Source organism: Suncus etruscus, chromosome 16 (genome assembly GCF_024139225.1).
Source record: "Suncus etruscus isolate mSunEtr1 chromosome 16, mSunEtr1.pri.cur, whole genome shotgun sequence".
In the NCBI taxonomy this organism is placed as follows: Eukaryota; Metazoa; Chordata; class Mammalia; order Eulipotyphla; family Soricidae; genus Suncus; species Suncus etruscus.
In genome coordinates this window covers 72,518,876-72,536,186 of record NC_064863.1, presented here as the reverse complement: position 1 = coordinate 72,536,186, position 17,311 = coordinate 72,518,876, and the positions used below count along the sequence as shown (strand labels likewise).

General features: G+C 43.8%; 1 protein-coding gene across 1 annotated transcript in view; it reads left to right on the top strand.

The window, feature by feature from the left end:
* HPSE (heparanase) overlaps window positions 1-17,311 on the top strand; it is a 57,176-nt gene that overhangs the window by 23,676 nt on the left and 16,189 nt on the right. The window contains exons 4-9 of the mRNA XM_049790258.1: window positions 8,279-8,452; window positions 9,862-10,030; window positions 11,158-11,205; window positions 12,377-12,470; window positions 14,275-14,381; window positions 15,901-16,015. Coding sequence (XP_049646215.1) covers window positions 8,279-8,452; window positions 9,862-10,030; window positions 11,158-11,205; window positions 12,377-12,470; window positions 14,275-14,381; window positions 15,901-16,015 — 707 coding nt within the window. The remainder of the gene's footprint in view (window positions 1-8,278; window positions 8,453-9,861; window positions 10,031-11,157; window positions 11,206-12,376; window positions 12,471-14,274; window positions 14,382-15,900; window positions 16,016-17,311) is intronic.

Sequence of the window (17,311 nt, the reverse complement as noted above, 5' to 3'; positions counted from 1 at the left end):
GAAATCCTTCAGTTCTATGCTAACAGTGATCTTTCCTGCTCTGAACAACCAGCAAGTTGAGGACAATAAGAATGCATTACTTGTGTAAAATAGAGGGTGGCATCAGAGACGTGGCTCATCTGTAGATGACTTGCCTTCCATGAGCATTTTAGCCCCAGCACCAGAAAAAAAATTAGGATCCAGAGAAATTGTTCTCTGAGTGAGTCCAAGTTTGGCATGTGCAAGACCTGAGTTCAATCCCCAGCACCGCAGGTTATAACCCTGATCACCCCAGCATTGCTAAGCCAGAGGCAGGAATGATTGGGCATGGGACCCAGATTCTCAAGCACCTCTACAAAGGCCCATGGAAAATAAATACTAAAAAATTAAAATAGGAGGGGCTAGAGAGATAGCACAGTGGTAAGGTGTTTGCCTTGCACTCAGCCAATCCAGGATATACAGTGGTTTGAATCTCTGCATCCCATAGGATCTCCCGAGCCTGCCAGGAGCGATTTCTGAGTGCAGAGCCAGGAGTACGCCTTAGTGCCACCAGGTGTGACCCAAAAAAACAAAAACAAAACAAAACAAAAAAGAAAGAAAAAGAAAAAACGGGGGCCGGATCGATTGCACAGCGGTAGGGTGTTTGCCTTTTATGCAGGTGATCCAGATGAGCCTTGGTTTGATCCCCAGTGTCCCATATGGTCCCTCAAACCAGGAGTGATTTCTGAGAGCATAGCCAGGAGTAACCCTTGAGCATCACTGGGTGTGACCAAGAAAGGAAGGAAAGAAGGGAGGGAGGGAGGAAGGAGGTAGAAAAAAATGAAAATACGAATAATGAGGGGCAAAATGTGAGGCTCCTTATCCTTCTTTGTTCATTTCTAGGAACTTCTATGGATTGGATTCTCTGCAGGAAGGAAATCTTGGGCCACACAGTTTTCTCCTTTTCTTTCCTCTGTGCTTTGCAAACACAGGAATTTCTTGACTTTCTTAGGAAAGTTTTCAGTCTTCTCAATGGGACATTGCCACATGGCGCTTGATTCAGTTTTCATTTCCCCTTTCCCTTCCATCAGTACCACTGTTATGACCTGGGTTGCACCCACTTTAGCCTAGGTGTTTCCCAAGGTTGGTTGCAGTGCTCCTGATTGCCTACACTTGGCTGTGACACCAGGGTTCCTGAATGCCAGTGCTGGGATCGCTCTCGAATGTAGGCGTGTGTGGTGACACTGGGTTTTTTGGACTCAGGGCCTTCTGTGTTCATAGCAGGTGCTCTACCGCTCTCACTGTTGCCCAACACCAGGAGTGTTTGTGTTTGTTGGTTTCTATTTGGGTGCCACACCTTGCTTTGCATTTAGGGTTTGCTTCAGCAATGCTCTAGGGACCTACAAAATGCAGGGATTGAGCCCAGACCTCCTACCTGCAAAGCTTGCGCTCAGCTCTTTGAGCTCTCAACCTGGCATAGTGATTTTTATTTTTAGCCATTGTCAGAAGCAATTCTTATTTAAATAAGCTTTTACATGAAAGTATGTTTGTACCCAACTCAAGGATCACATTGTCCCAGATCTCAGTTAGAAAATAGTCTGCTTATATATACCCTGTACTGCTCTTAGAATGAGACTTTCGAAAATCAGATGTTTTGAAGCTAATTTGGATTAGTTGACATTGCTAAGAGCTTACTCTTAAGTTAAATGGCCTGTTTACTATGTATTAGTTTTCTATTTAGTAAACTCAATAATTTACTATTGAGTTAATTTGCAGAGGAGGGGCTATGCCTAATGTGTTCAGAACTTATTCCTGGTGGAGCTCCAGGGATCCTGTGATGTGTGCCGATCTCTGTGATGATACCTCATTGTTGTTTTGATTTGCATCTCTCTGATGACTGGTGATGTGGGACATTTTTTCATATGTTTAGGCCATCTTTATTTTTTTTCTTTGAAAAAGTTTCTGTTTATCTCTTCTTCCCATTTATATATAGATTTTTCTCTTGTTAAATCCTACCAGTTCAGGGCTGGAGAGATAGCATGGAGGTAGGGTGTTTGCCTTGCAGGCAGAAGGATGGTGGTTCAAATCCCAGCATCCCATATGGTCCCCCATCCCCTCCCCCCCCGAGCCTGCCAGAAACGATTTCTAATCTTAGAGCCAGGGGTAACCCCTGAGCGCTGCCAGGTGTGACCCAAAAACCAAAAAAAAAAATTTACTAGTGCCTTATTTGTCTAAGATATTGACCCCTTATTAGATGGATATTGAGTGAATAATTAATCCCAATTTGTGGATTGTAGCTTCACAATATCTTTGTGTCCTGGTCATCATTTCCTTTGAGGTGTAGAAGCTTCTTAGTTTTACGTTGTCCCATTTATTTATCTTTGTTTCCATTTGCTTGGTCATGCTTGGGTCTGGTGTTTTAGCCTTGAAAATTCCTTTAGCATAAATATCATAGCAAGTTCTCCAATCTTTTAGCCTGAATACCTACATATTAGAGTGGCAAGTGTCTCAGACTAAGACAGGCATCTTAGTCAAGTCTTAGTCAAGATTGGTAATTCCTGAGCCACTTGAAGTAGCATTGAACGATGGAAGAAACAGCAAACCTGTCTTGTGGCAAGAGCACACTAATTGCTTAGTGTCCTGCTTCCTTAAAGCAGGTGTCCCAGAAGAGGTAGTTATGTTTTCTAATTATAGAACTCCTTTGTGCATTGTACATAAATAGAAGATAGCAAAGCTATTTATCAGGAGAATATAAATGCATACTATAAACTTGTCGAGCAGGAAAAGGAAGCTATGTTACAGCATAATTTCTGTAATTCTGGGTGTGGCTTCAGGAAGAATTATTATTATTATTATTATTATTATTAATTATTATTAAAGTCATCATACTTAATGAGCTTCTTCTTTGCTCTCTTTTCCCACCTCTCCTCCTCCTCCACGCCAATACCCACTCTCATGCAAATATGCCCTGTCTAATGTCTGAGAGAGAAGCAGGGACAGCATCTAATGTGTCCTTTAGAAAATTTTCATCCCAAGGCTTTCTCTATCTTTTTAGAGTCAGAGAGAAAAGACTGGATGGTGATGGGGAATCAGATAATAGTTGGGAGATTTTTTTGTTGTTTTGTTTTTTTGGTTTTTGGGCCAGGCTCAGTGATGAGTAGGTATTACTCCTGGCTCTGCGCTCAGAAATCACTCCTGGCATGGGAGACCATTAAGGTCACCGAGAACCAAACAGAGATCTGTCCTGGGTCAGCCGCGTGCAAGACAAACACCCTACCACTGTGCTACCTCTCCGCTCCCTAGTTGGGATTTTTTATGTTCACATTTTGAGAAGACAGAGGCTAGATGTGTTTATTTATTTGTGTTTATTCCCTTCCCCCTTCCTTCATTTTTGGTGTTGAGTTGTTACAAAGATGACTGGCTTTCTGGCACTTATTTTTTTTTTTTTTTTGCCACACACCCCGCAATGTTCAGGGATTATTTGTGGCTCTGTACTCAGGAATTACTCCTGGTAGGTTTCAAGGAACCATACAGGGTGCCAAGGATCAAACCTGAGTTGGCCACATGCAAGACAAGTATTATGCCTACTATATACTATCTAGCCCTTAAGCTTAGAACATTTTTTGTAGGGGAGGAGGGCATACCTGATGGTGCTCAGGAGCTATTTCTTTTGTTTTGTTTTGTCTTTTGGGCCACACCCGGTAATGCTCAGGGGTTACTCCTGGCTATGTGCTCAGAAATCCTCCTGGCTTGGGGGACCATATGGGACACCAGGGAATCAAACCACGGTCCGTCTTAGGCTAGCGCAGGCAAGGCAGGCACCTTACCTCTAGCGCCACCACGCCTGCCCCTCAGGGGCTATTTCTGATGGTGCTCAGGGGCTAGCCAAGAGAGACCTTGGCTAGTGCTCAGAGATCATATGGTGCCAAAGATGTGGTTCACTGTGGTTCACCACAGTTAGCGTGGTATAAAGCATGCACCTTATCCCCTGCTCCTCCCTACGAGGGGTGAGTGTTGGTCACATTTAGCAATAAACTTTGAGTTTATTCAAACATTGAGTAAGGCAGTTTACTCCTGGCTCCGTGCTTGGGAATTGATCCTGGAGGGTTCTGAGGATTGGGGATTCAACATAGGTTGACAATTGCAAGGCAAACACCCTACGCACTATGCTATTGTTCTGGCCCATGCCCCCTGTTTTTTAAAGTGAGCTTGAGCTCAAAACTATATTGTTCTTATTTTTGGTGCTGTTACTATATATGCTATAGGGGCATATGATAGAATTCAAGCTGTGTAAATGCTGACTACAATGGAAAAAATGAAGCAATGCAGGAAGAGTAAATGGTATAAATGGTATAAAATGCAATACATGGCATAAAATATGGTATAAAAATAGTATAAGAATATAAAAATGGTATAAAATGCAAGCATTCTGGGTGTTTTAAAATTGTTATAATTTTATACAGGAGTCAGGAAATAACAGTGCTTTAGATTTATAAGGATTTTTTTGGAGGATGGATTTGAGCCACATCTGGCTGTACTAGGCTTACTCCTGGCTCTGCACCCAGGAATTACTCTTCCTACCTGATATCCTATATAACTATATAGCCCCAGATTATTTTGTTTGTGTTCAGAAGATACTCTTTGCTCTGTGCTCAATAAACACTCCTGGTGGTCCTTGGGGGACCATATGCGATGCGGGGGAACAAACCTGAGTCGGCTGAGTATAAGGCAAACAGCCTACCTACTGTGCTATAACTCCATTTCCTCCAGCCCTAGATATTTGTTTTGTTTTATTTTGGTTTTATTTGGGGGTCACACTTCGCAGTGCTCAAGGGTTACTCCTGGCTCTACACTCAGAAATCACTCCTTAAAATAAAAGATATTAAAATAAAAAAAATCGCTCCTGGCAGGCTCGGGGTACCATTCGAATCACCGTCTTTTCTGGGTTGGCTGCATGCCAGGCATTACTACTGTGTTATCTCTCTGGCCCTTAGCCTGGGTTTTTGAGGCAGGATGGGATGATGTTGGATGTGTCACTGCAGGTTCATAGCTGAAGATTTTGTAGAGTAGAATAGGGGTCCCTTCAATCATACAGTCTGAGAGGGTGGACCCTGAAATCAGACTTTAGGATTCCTGTTTCAGGACACTTTCCACACATGTTTTGCCATATGCGAGCCTAGAATGTAGCTGTGATTGTAGCAGTCAAATTGCCTGTCAGCCAGAGCCTATGAACATGAATGCCATCAAATAGCTGTGTAATGTCGGGCAAAATACTTCACTTCTATTCCTTGTAGGAAAATGAGAGTGGAGATTTGGGATGGACTCAGTCCTAAGAGTGCATCAGACCCTGCCTCTGAGATCTGGTGGATTGTTGAGCCACAGGACTCAGCATTTCCAATGTTCATAGCAACAGACTGGTGAAGGTGTTAACAGCCAACAGGAAAAGTACTGAGAAGGCCTGGTTAGAAGGCAGATCTCCTCAGCTCTTATCAGCAGCATCAAGTCCCAGGGTTTCACTCCTGGGACCAGCCAGGTAATTCAGGCTGAAGACTGAGCTAAGCAAGTGCAGTTATTTTCAAGAAGAAAGGGTCTACATTGCCAGAGTGACAACTAAAGCAAGGGCTTTTTGTTTTTATTTTAGCTCAGAAAGTTTGGATTTCAGAATGGATTTCTGCTTTAAAAATGACAAAACAATGCATGCTGGGAACAGGGGTGGAAGGAGGACAGCACTGGTGGTGGGAATGGCCCTGATTCACTGTCATTGTATACCTTAAATATAATGTGAAAGACTTGTAATTCACATTGGTCACAATAAATATTATTTAAAAAAGATGACACAACAGGGGCCAAAAAGTTAGCACAGTGGTAGGGTATTTGCCTTGCATGTGACCGACCCGGGAGGAACCCTGTTTGATTCCTGGCATCCTATATGGTCCCTCAGCCTGCCGGGAGTAATTTCTGAGTGCAGAACCAGGAGTAATCCCTTAGCACCTCTGGGTGTGGCCCCCAAACTAATCAATTAATCAATAAACAAATAGAAGCAGTAGGTTAGCAGGCAGGATGTTTGCTTTGCATGCAGCTGACCAGGTTAGATCCACTGCACTTGCCAGGAGTAATTTCTGAGTGTGAAGCCAGAAGTAACCCTGAATTTCTCCAGATGTGGCCTCCTGCCCCCAAAATAAGACTAAACAGGAACTGAAGAGAGCTCAATGGGCTGGAGCACTTGCTTTGCTTGCAGAAGGCATGATTCCACACCAGCTTCATATGGTTCCCCTCAACATTGCCAGCAGCTGTCCCCCATCCCCAGTAAGCCAGTGTTGGTGCTCAAGTACTGAGAAATCAAATGTAAACAAATGACAAAATATGTTTAAAGACTTCAGAGCTGTTATATTTGTAACTTTCTATTTCAACTAATGCTACATTAAAAATATTAAATTAGGGGCCGGAGAGATAGTACAGCAGTAGGGTATTTGTCTTGCATGCGGGCGACCCAGGATGGAACCGGTTTGATCCCCAGCATTGCGTATGATCCCCCAGCCTGCTAGGAGTGATTTCTGAGTACAAAGCCAGGAGTAACCCCTGACTGCCGCTGGGTATGACTCAAAAACCAATCAATCAATAAAGTTAAAAAATTAAATTACTTTCTGAAATTTGACTGTTTTAACATTAAGATTGTTATTGGGCTGGAGAGATAGCACAGTGGTATGGTGTTTGCCTTGCACACAGCCTATCCAGGATGGATGGCAGTTTTCGAATCCCAGCATCCCATATGGTCCCCGTGCCTGCCAGGAACGATTTCTGAGTGCAGAGCCAGGAGTAACCCCTGAGCGCTGCCAGGTGTGACCCAAAAACCAAAAAAAAAAAAAAGGTTATGTTATTGGACCAGAAAGATAATACAGAGGTTAAGGCATTTTTTGTATGTTCCTAAAGATAACCCAAAGTCACTCCTTTGCACAGAGCCCCTGAACTCTGTTAGACACTTCAGAACCCCCTAGACCAAAAATAAAATAAAATTACATCGTTGTCACTCTCAGAAATTAACCGTAAACTAGAATTATGATGAAAAATCTCTGTGGAAAATTTCCCAGGTTTTTTTTTTGTGTGTGTGTGGGAAGTATTTTTTTGGTGGTGGGGAAAGGGGCATATCCAGCAGTCCTCAGAGGCTACTTTTTTTTTTTTTAGCTCTGTGCTCAAGGAATTACTCTTACCAGTTCCCAGGGGATCATACTTGCTTTGAGAGATCAAACTGGGGCTAGTTGTGTATAAGACAAGCACCTTGGGGGCCAGAACGATTACACAGCACAGTGGTTGGGCATTTGCCTTGCACATGGCTGATCCAGGTCGGACCTTGGTTCGATCCTGGCCTCTCATATGGTCCCCCCAAGCCTGCCAGGATCGATTTCTGATTGCATAGCCAAAGTAACCCCCGAGCGTCAGAGGGTGTGATTAAAAAAAAAAAGCACCTTAACAACTATGTATTATCTGTCTCCTTGGGTTTTTTGTTTGTTTGTTTGTTTTTTGTTTTTGTTTTTGGGTCACATTTGGCGGCACTAAGGGGTTACTCCTGGCTCTATGCTCAGAAATAAAATCTGGAAGGCTCGGGGGAACATATCGGATGTCGGGATTCAAATCACTGACCTTCTGCATGAAAGGCAAACTCCTTACCTCCATGCTATCTCTCCAGCCCCTCCTTGTTTTATTTTTATATATTTATTTGGCTTTGGGTCCACTCCTGACAGTGTCTGGGCTTATTCCTGGCTCTGCACTCTGGAAACAATCGTAGCAGGGCTCAGGGGAACATACTGGGGATCTAACCTGGTCAGCCTAGTACAAATCAAGCATCATACCTGCCATACTATCTTTCTGGCCCCCTTGTTTTATTTTTAAATTTATAAGTTACATACATTAATTTGTAGGATTTATTTGAAATAGAACTAAATTTACAAAAATAAGTGTGATAGCATTTGTGAGCAGAGTTATTGGGTTATGAAAAATAGAGCTTATGTCAGCCAAGGGTGAGATGAGCACTAAGGAAGCCATGCAATTCTTATTCTTCAGAGCCCCCTATTCTTCAGAGCTCAATACCTGTTTGCCAAACGAAAATTTCTAGAATGGTCTATCCACAGTTAAAGCAAATGAACTCACAATGTTGTATGTTTTAATTTCCCAGTCTAATTTTATTGTATTCATTCATTAGGACTGGGATTCCTTGATTAAATAACAGAAATGCTCGTTCTGACAGATGGGGCTGGAAACTCTTTCTTCTCAGAACTGTGGCCTGATGATTACCCCACCATTGAATGCAGCCTTTTCCTTTCAGAGAGTGCAGTGGACATGCTGTATACATTTGCAAATTGCTCAGGACTAGACTTGATCTTTGGTCTAAATGCACTACTGAGAACCACAGACTCTCGGTGGAACAGTTCCAATGCTCAGCTGCTCCTAGACTATTGCTCTTCCAAGGGTTATAATATATCCTGGGAGCTCGGCAATGGTGAGTACTTCTGGGATCAATTTGTTAATAAAGTTTCCCTTTAACATTGCTTCTTTCTATTTATGATCTTTTTTAATATTAGGAAATGTACTTCTGTCTCAGCACATTTGAGCCAGTGCTGGGCAATGCAACTTTGGGTAAGAAAATGCCTTCTGTAACCCAGATTCTGGCTAGTCCCAGGTTATGTTATGTTTGCACTTAGCGCAGCTCATTGGAACCAACAATTTCCATAGCTCCCAGACTCCATGTGGAGTTTCAGGGTCTCCTTGGGCCTCTTTTGCCTACCAGGCTAGACTCAGCGAACTGTCCTCAGTTCACTTTGACCATTTCCTTTCTCTGTCAACTTGTCAATGAATCTCAGCACCCACTGATCCCAGCTCCCAGGAATTGCTCCAGCTGGCTCCCCCATGGGGTTCTATTTGGGTCAGGTTTCTGATGGTCTCCTTTATAAGCTGAGTCTAACTAAAGTGCTAGTGATTCTTTCAAAAAAAAAAGATATTTATTTCTCCCAAAGGGAGTGACCTCTATAGCATTTGTGACATAAGCATATAAATTTTGCAATGATGTATATTATACTTCTGGATAGAATAGCCACAATATAAAAACTGCTTTGATTTTTAAAGGTTTGGGGGTGAGGGACATGCCTGGCATGCTCAGGGCTTACTCCTGGCTCTGCACTCAGGAATCACTCCTAGCAGTGCTTGGGAGATCGTCTGTGGTGCAGCATATTAGGCAAGTCTCTTGACTGCTGTACTACCTCTTGGGCTACCCACTTTTTTTTTTTAAGAATGTAATGTTCTTTTCTTTTTCTTTTCTTTATTCCTTCTTTGCCTTTTGTGTTGTAATGGTTTGTTTCCATGCTTTCCACTCAAGGTTGATGAACTTGGTTGTGGAAATCAGCTTCATGTAAGGCAAAAGCCCTACTGCTGTACTATTGCTCTAGCCCCCATATTTGTTTTTCAATAAAATTATTTTTTTTCTAGGAGCTGAGAAAATAGTCAGCTTTGCACATTGTCAGCCTGGGCTCAATCCCTGGCGTCATTTGGCACCCTGAGCATTGCCATGAGTGATTTCTTTTTTTCTGTTTTTGGGCCACACCAGGCAGTGCTCAGGGATTACTCCTGGCTCTGGGTTCAGAAATTGCTCTTGGCAGGCTTGGGGGGACCATATGGGATGCCAGGGATCTAACCTGGGTCCATTTCAGGTCAGCTGCATGTAAGGCAAATGCCCTACCACTGTGCTATCACCCTGCCCCATCGCCCATGCCATGAGTGATTTCTGAAGCAGAGCCAGGTATAATCTGTGAGCATTGCTGGTTGTGATTCAAAAACAAAATAAACAAGTAAATAAATTTTAAAAACTTTTTTTGTTCTAGGCAAATGATTATTATGCAAATTGCTCTTTTCCAGAACCAAACAGTTTCTGGAAGAAGGCTGGTGTTTCCATTGATGGCTCACAGTTAGGAGAAGATTTTGTTGAGTTGCATAAGCTTCTAGGAAAGTCCACTTTCAAAAATGCAAAGCTCTATGGTCCTGATGTTGGCCAGCCTCGGGGAAAGACAGTTAAGATGCTGCAGAGGTAAGAGCTGAAAGTAGCAGAAGCATTTCTCTTAAAAACAATCTCTCCCCACCACCTGATGGGGCCAGAGTGGTGGCGAAGTGGTAGAGCATTTGCCTTGCGTTTGCTGACCTAGGACTGACTGTGGTTCGATCCCCGCATCACATATGTTCCCCCAAGCCAAGAGCGATTTCTGAGCGCATAGCCAGGAGTAACTCCTTAGTCACCATGTGTGGCCCAACTCCCCCCACTAAGTGGATGGTCTTTTCTTTGCTTATGGAGGTCTCTAGGCAGTGCTCAGAAGGTCCAGGGCTTTGGAGGGAGGGGGTTCATGGAGATTCTTTGCCAACTGGTCAATAATCAATACAAAAATCTGAGGATCTAATGCTACTGGGACTCCTCAGTATAGGGGATATCAGGGTCATCCCCCTGGTGCTGAGTCTCCAGGGTCATACACAGCTTTGCTCAGGAACCTCCAAACCTGTATCCCATTGGTGCTTGGGGGAGTGAGTCATGTGATGCAAGGACTAGAAGCTGGGGAGGGTGCATGCCTGCCAGGTACCCAAATACTTTGGGGCAAATGGCACTCAAGATAAAAATGTATGGGCCCGGAGAGATAGCACAGCTGCGTTTGCCTTGCAAGCAGCCGATCCAGGACCAAAGGTGGTTGGTTCGAATCCCGGTGTCCCACATGGTCCCCCGTGCCTGCCAGGAGCGATTTCTGAGCAGACAGCCAGGAGTAACCCCTGAGCACCGCCAGGTGTGACCCAAAAACCAAAAACCAAAAAAAAAAAAAAAAAAAGATAAAAGTGTATACTAAAATGAAGAAGTTGGACTAGGGAGAGAGTATTTCACAGGATTTGATCCCTGGTACCCCATATGGTCCCCAAGTCTGCCAGGAATGACCCCTGAGCGCCGAGCCAAAGAATAAGTCCTAAGCAGCACTGGCTGTGGTCTGAAAAGAAAACAAGCAAACAAAAAATATAATGAGGAAGTTTGTGTTGGTCTGACCTTAAAGGAGTAAGCAGTCCATTTCTAGGGAATGCAGATTTTGTGCACATATCTTGTATGTATTGTGTGTATGTATACACACACACACATATATTCTGTATATATTGAGCACTGCTAACATGAGCACTTCTTCCTAGTTTCCTAAAGACTGGAGGAGCTGCGATCGACTCCATCACATGGCATCAGTAAGTCAGTATCCTTGTCTGAGTTCCAAGAATACTTTTACTTTTTCCCTGTTTTCCAAAGTTTATATCTCTCTGGCCCCTTCCCAAAGTTTATTTCTAATTCACTGCCAGTTGACCTAATAATCCAAATAGGAAATACAATCTCAAAATTAGAATTGTAGGGGCCGGAGAGACAACATGGAGGTAGGGCATTTGCCTTGCATGCAGAGGGGTGGTGGTTCAAATCCCGGCATCCCACATGGTCCCCCGAGCCTGCCAGAAGCGATTTTTTTTTTTAGATTCCAAAGGATCCTTTATTAAAATATCTAAAAGAGGTCTGTAAATATTTCATTTTCTTTTCTAAAAGAGTTTGGAGTTTTCAGGTGAGAATGTGGCGCCACCTTCAGCCCCCTGCAGAGGCAGTGGCGGTGGGTGGGTGGGTGGCACTGGCTGGGCTGCACCCCCTCAAGCACAACCTGGGGACCTTGGTCACAGCAAGGAAGGCAAAAGGCTGCCAGGCTGTCCCCGCACTCAGAACTCCCACTCCAAGGCCTCCTCCCTGTTGGCCGCCCGCTCCAGCCGGTACAGAAGCGATTTTTGAGCATAGAGTCAGGAGTAACCCCTGAGAACTGCTGAGTGTGACCCAAAAGCCAAAATAAATTTAGAATTTTAATATTAATAAAGCAAAAGTTTAACATTATATGGTGCCAGAGCAATTGCACAGTATGTAGGGCATTTGCCTAGCATGTGGCCAACTGAGGTTTGATCCCTGGCATCCCATGTGGTACCCCAAGCCTGCCAGGAGTAATTTCTATGACAGAGCCAGGAGTAACCCCTGATGGATACCAGGTGTGCCCCCAAGCCAAATAAAAGCTTGACATTATTTTAAGTAATGTGGGAATTTCTACAAGAAACATATACCATATAATTTAGCTCATGGAACAGTAAGTGGCTAAACTAAGTATTCTTGACCAAAAAAATGGTAAACTTGTGCATGGGGGACTGTGTTTGTTGCTGCATATTCTTGAGGCACAGAACGGACACCCCTACCCCCACCTGGCTCTCTTCTCAGTAGAGTCCCTACTTTATCTACCAAAGGAGTGGGAGGAGGAAGAAGAGGAAGGTTGGCCATTCAAGGTTAAAAGCAGAAAGTCAAACTTGTTTGTTTTCTCCATTTTTCCGGATAATTTAGCTACTATGTGAATGGAAGAATTGCTACTGAAGAAGAGTTTCTAAATCCTGATGTTTTGGACACTTTTGCTTTATCTGTGCAAAAAGTTTTCCAGGTAATATTCAAATTTTTTCTTTTGATTAAAAAAATAAGAGTCTCTCTTATGTAGTTTAACTTCTAACTTCTAAGTCTAACTTTTAAGTTCTAAGTTCTCTGTGCAAGTTTCCTAATTATGCCAAACCCACTCTACCCACTAGCAGTGGTCTGACCTTCGCTATTGACAAGAAGTAAAGAATACTTCTAGGTTGGATTTTTTTTTATTTTCTTGGTGTTTTGTTTTGTTTTGTTTTGTTTTGTTTCCTTTGAGGCCTCACCTAGTAGTGCTCAATAACTATTCCTAGCTCTGTACACATGAATGACCATATAGATAGAGCGTAAGGGATTTGAACTGTCAGTGAAATGCAAGACAAGTATCTTACCCCTATGTTCTGCACTACCTCCAGCTCTAGAAATTAGCCATACAATTGAGTTGGTAGGGGAGATAAGCCAAAATTGGGGGGGTGTAGGGGCTGGAGATATATCATGGTGATAGGGCACTTGCATGCAAAAGGACGGTAGTTCGAATCCTGGCATCCCATATGGTCCCCTGAGCCTGCCAGGAGGGATTTCTGAGCACAGAGCCAAGAGTAACCCCTGAGCACTGCCGGGTGTGACCCAGAAACTAAAAAAAAATAATAATAAATTGAGGGATGGAGATGGTATACTGGTTGGTGTTGAAATTATGTGCAAGGCTTTTATTTATTTATTTGTTTGTTTGTTTGTTTTTGGTTTTTGTGCTCAGGGGTTACTCCTGGCTATCTGCTCAGAAATAGCTCCTGGCAGGCACGGGGGACCATATGGGACACCGGGATTCGAAACAACCACCTTAGGTCCTGGATCGGCTGCTTGCAAGGCAAACGCCGCTGTGCTTTTTATTTCTCCAGGCCCTTGCAAGGCTTTTTTGTTTGTTTTGTTTTGTTTTGGTGCCACACTCAGAAATACTCAGTGGTTACTCCCGGCTCTCCACAAAGGAAATACTTCTGAAATATGTGCATGAAATACCAGCACTAAGAGTATTGCAAATCAGGGGGCCAAAGCTATAGCACAGTGGTAGGGTATTTGCCTTGCATGGGGCCAATTCAGGACGAACCCAGGTTTGATCCCTGACATCCCATATGGTCCCCCCCAAGCCTGTCAGTAGCAATTTCTGAGTGCAGAGTCAGGTGTAACCCCGGATCACCGCCGGGTATGGCCTAAAAACTAAAACAACAACAACGAAAAGAGTATTGTAAATTACAGAAATGCAACCAATTAAAAATACTTTTTTTTTTTTTTTTTTTTTTTTTTTTTTTTTTTGGTTTTTGGGCCACACCCTGTGACGCTCAGAAGTTGCTCCTGGCTTCTTGGGGGACCATATGGGACGCCGGGGGATCGAACCGCGGTCCGTCCTAGGCTAGCGCAGGCAAGGCAGGCACCTTACCTCCAGCGCCACCGCCCGGCCCTAAAAATACTTTTAATGGACTTGCAGTAAAATAAAACCTCTTATTGGCTGTAAGGATGGGCTGATATACATTCCACCTACACTTGGTTTTTTCTTCAGTTAATTTGCCTGAGGCCAGGTTGGAACAATAGTACAGCAGGTAGGGCAACCAGAGGTCTATCCCAGGTGAACCTTAAGAAGGAACCAGCAAGGTGTGGCCAAAAAAAAGGGGTGGGGGAGGAGTGAGGAGGAGGGAAAGAAAGAAGGAAGGGAGGGAGGGATCTGAGACCTAAGACTAAGAGACCCGACACCTTGACAGGTGCAGATACGGGGTTCAGGTTGCCAATTTTTGTAATTGGCTAACTTGCTTGCAATTACCAGAGATTTTCCTGTTCTGCAGGTTGTGGAGGAGATCACACCCCACAAGAAGGTTTGGTTGGGGGAGACCAGCTCTGCCTATGGCGGTGGAGCCCCTTTGCTGTCCAACACCTTTGCTGCTGGCTTTATGTAAGTGATGGGTCCTTGCCTCAAGACATGACCATAGGGTCTCTGATCCTTCTGATCCTCTGAAATGCCTGATCAGCCAAAAACTGGGTCAAAATCTGGTCTAAAACCCTACCAGGTTTTGTAAATAATCATTTTCTAGTAAAATGCTTTACTAGAACTTGGGCATTTTGTGTACCCCAAATTGATCAATGGATGAATGTTTTTAGAGGTTTATTTATTTTTCTTTGTTTTGGACCATACCCAGCCATGCTTAGGCTCTGTGTTCAGAAATCACTTTTGGCAGGCTCGGGGTACCATATGGGATGCCAGGAATCAAATCTGGGTCAGCTGCCTGCAAGGCAAGTGTCCTACCCTGCTGTTCTCGTGCTCCATTGCTCTGGCCTTTGAGGCTTTGTTCTTTATGATGCATAAATATGTCAAGGATGCCTTTCCCCTAAAGAAGTTTGTTGTAAAATGTTTAAATAAAGAGAAAAAAAAAAAAGGCAGTATCTCAAGTTTTGCATCTAAGAAGGAAACTACACACAGAGACTCTCAAGAAGCTACGAATGGATTTAAAGAGTCACTATATTACCTCATTGTCCAACCACCCCCAAATCAGTTGCTTTTTTGGGGGGCCACACCCAGCGGCACTCAGGAGTACTCCTGGCTCTGTGCTCAGAAATTGCTTCCAGGGGCTGGGAAGGTGGCGCTAGAGGTAAGGTATCTTCCTTGCAAGCGCTAGCGTAGGATGGACTGCGGTTCCATCCCTCGGCATCCCATATGGTCCCCCCAAGCCAGGATCGATTTCTGAGCACATAGCCAGGAGTGACCCCTGAGCATGAAACAGGTGTGGCCCAAAAACCAAAAAAGAAATTGCTCCTGGCAGGCTTGGGGGACCTTGGGTTGCTGGGAATCGAACCCCACCTGTCCCAGGTCGACTGCATGCAAGGCAAATGCCCTACCACTGTGCTATCGCTCCAGCCTTAAAACCAGTTGCTTTAAACATCTGGTCAAGCTACATTTCTTTAACTCTATTAACGTGCTTAACCCCAAACATTCTATATCCTTTTATTAAGACTTATTCTACCCTCATTCTTACAAACCCGGAATAATTTCGTTTTGTTCATGGGAACATGAGGATTGGATAAAAGGATGCAGGTGTTTATTTTGCCTTTTGCCATTAACTAATGCTAGGTGTGGAGTTACATAAAATAGAACCGTGACTTCACTTACTTCATGTCTACTACTACTGACTATGCACAGCCTTTTCTTCAGACCTCTCATGAGATGTGGATGGGAGGTCTACGGGGATGGGCATATATCTATGCCTCGTAGTAGAGAGTATCTCTGAGCAGAACACTGGGGTGGTGGTGTTCTGGGAACTGTTTTCATGTAAATGTGGGAAGAGGTGAAGGAAGGGATAGTTTTTTTTTGAAGGACTCATTTTCTGGTATCCACACACATATATAAGTCAGCATAGTGAGTAGTTACATGATCCTCTTTTCCAAATTTGAAGAAAGCTGGCCTCTCTCTGTTCCAGGTGGCTGGACAAATTGGGCCTATCGGCCAGAATGGGCATAGAAGTGGTAATGAGGCAAGTGCTCTTTGGAGCCGGGAACTACCATCTAGTGGATGAAAACTTTGAACCTTTACCGGTGAGTAAGCATTGTTTTCCTGTTTCTGTAACCCCTTGTACTAAACACCTAGAATAGGCAATTCTCTCAATCACATAGCCAGGAGTAACCTCTGAGCGTCACTGGACATGGCCCAAAAAAATAAAAACAAAAACAAAAAATAATAAGAAAAAAAAAAAGGCACTATGAGGACCAAAGAGATAGTACAGTGGTGTAAGGCTTTGCACATGGCTGACCTGGGTTCGATTTCCGGCATCCCTTATAGTCCTCTGAGTCCACCAGGAGTAATTCCTGATTGTAGAATCAGGAGCAACCCTGGAACACAACTGTGTATGGGCCCCCTCACCAGATTGAACCCACATCAGCTGGGGACCAAAGTCAGTTTGGCTGCATTAAAAGCAAACATCCCACCCTCTGTACTATGGGTCTGACCCCCATAAACTTAAACTTCAAGGAAAACTGGTACTGTGCATTAATGGTTTAAAATCTCACTGTAAGAAATGGCTAGCTTTTGATGCTGGAGAGATAATACAGGGTCAATTTTGGTTCAGTCCTAGCACTGCATATAGTCCTCTGAGCCCTGCCAGCAGTGACCACTGAGTACAGAGCCAGTAGTAAGGCCTGAGCTGGGCCGGGCGGTGGCGCTAAAGGTAAGGTGCCTGCCTTGCCTGCGCTAGCCTTGGACGGACCGCGGTTCGATCCCCCGGTGTCCCATATGGTCCCCCAAGCCAGGAGCAACTTCTGAGCACATAGCCAGGAGTAACCCCTGAGCATTATCGGGTGTAGCCCAAAAACCAAAAAAAAAAAAAAAAAAAAAAAAAAAAGTAAGGCCTGAGCTGTGCCCGATATGACTCCAATCCCCCCCCCTAGTAATTGGCTATTTTGTTAATAATACTCAAAACTTTTATTAATAAAGTTTCATTTCCACCTTGCCTCCAATTATACCTGGTAATAAATCAGAAAATATAGTTCGGGACTAGAAAACAATACAAGGGCTAAGGCTCTTGCCTTGCACAAGCTGACTTGCATTTGATCTCAAACACTGCATAGAGTCAGATATAAACCCTGGACATAGCAATGTGTGTCCCCAAACCCAAAAAGAGGAGCAGGAAGAAGAGGGTAAGAAAGGAGGAGAAGGAGGAGGAGGAGGAGGAGGAGGAGGAGGAGGAGGAGGAGGAGGAGGAGGAGAAAGCCACTTAGAAGATTTGAATGTACATGGACTCTATTATGCTGAGTGAAATAAATCAGAAAGAGAGACGCAGAATAGTCTCCCTCATCTATGGGTTTTAAGAAAAATAAAAAAAAAGACATTTTTGT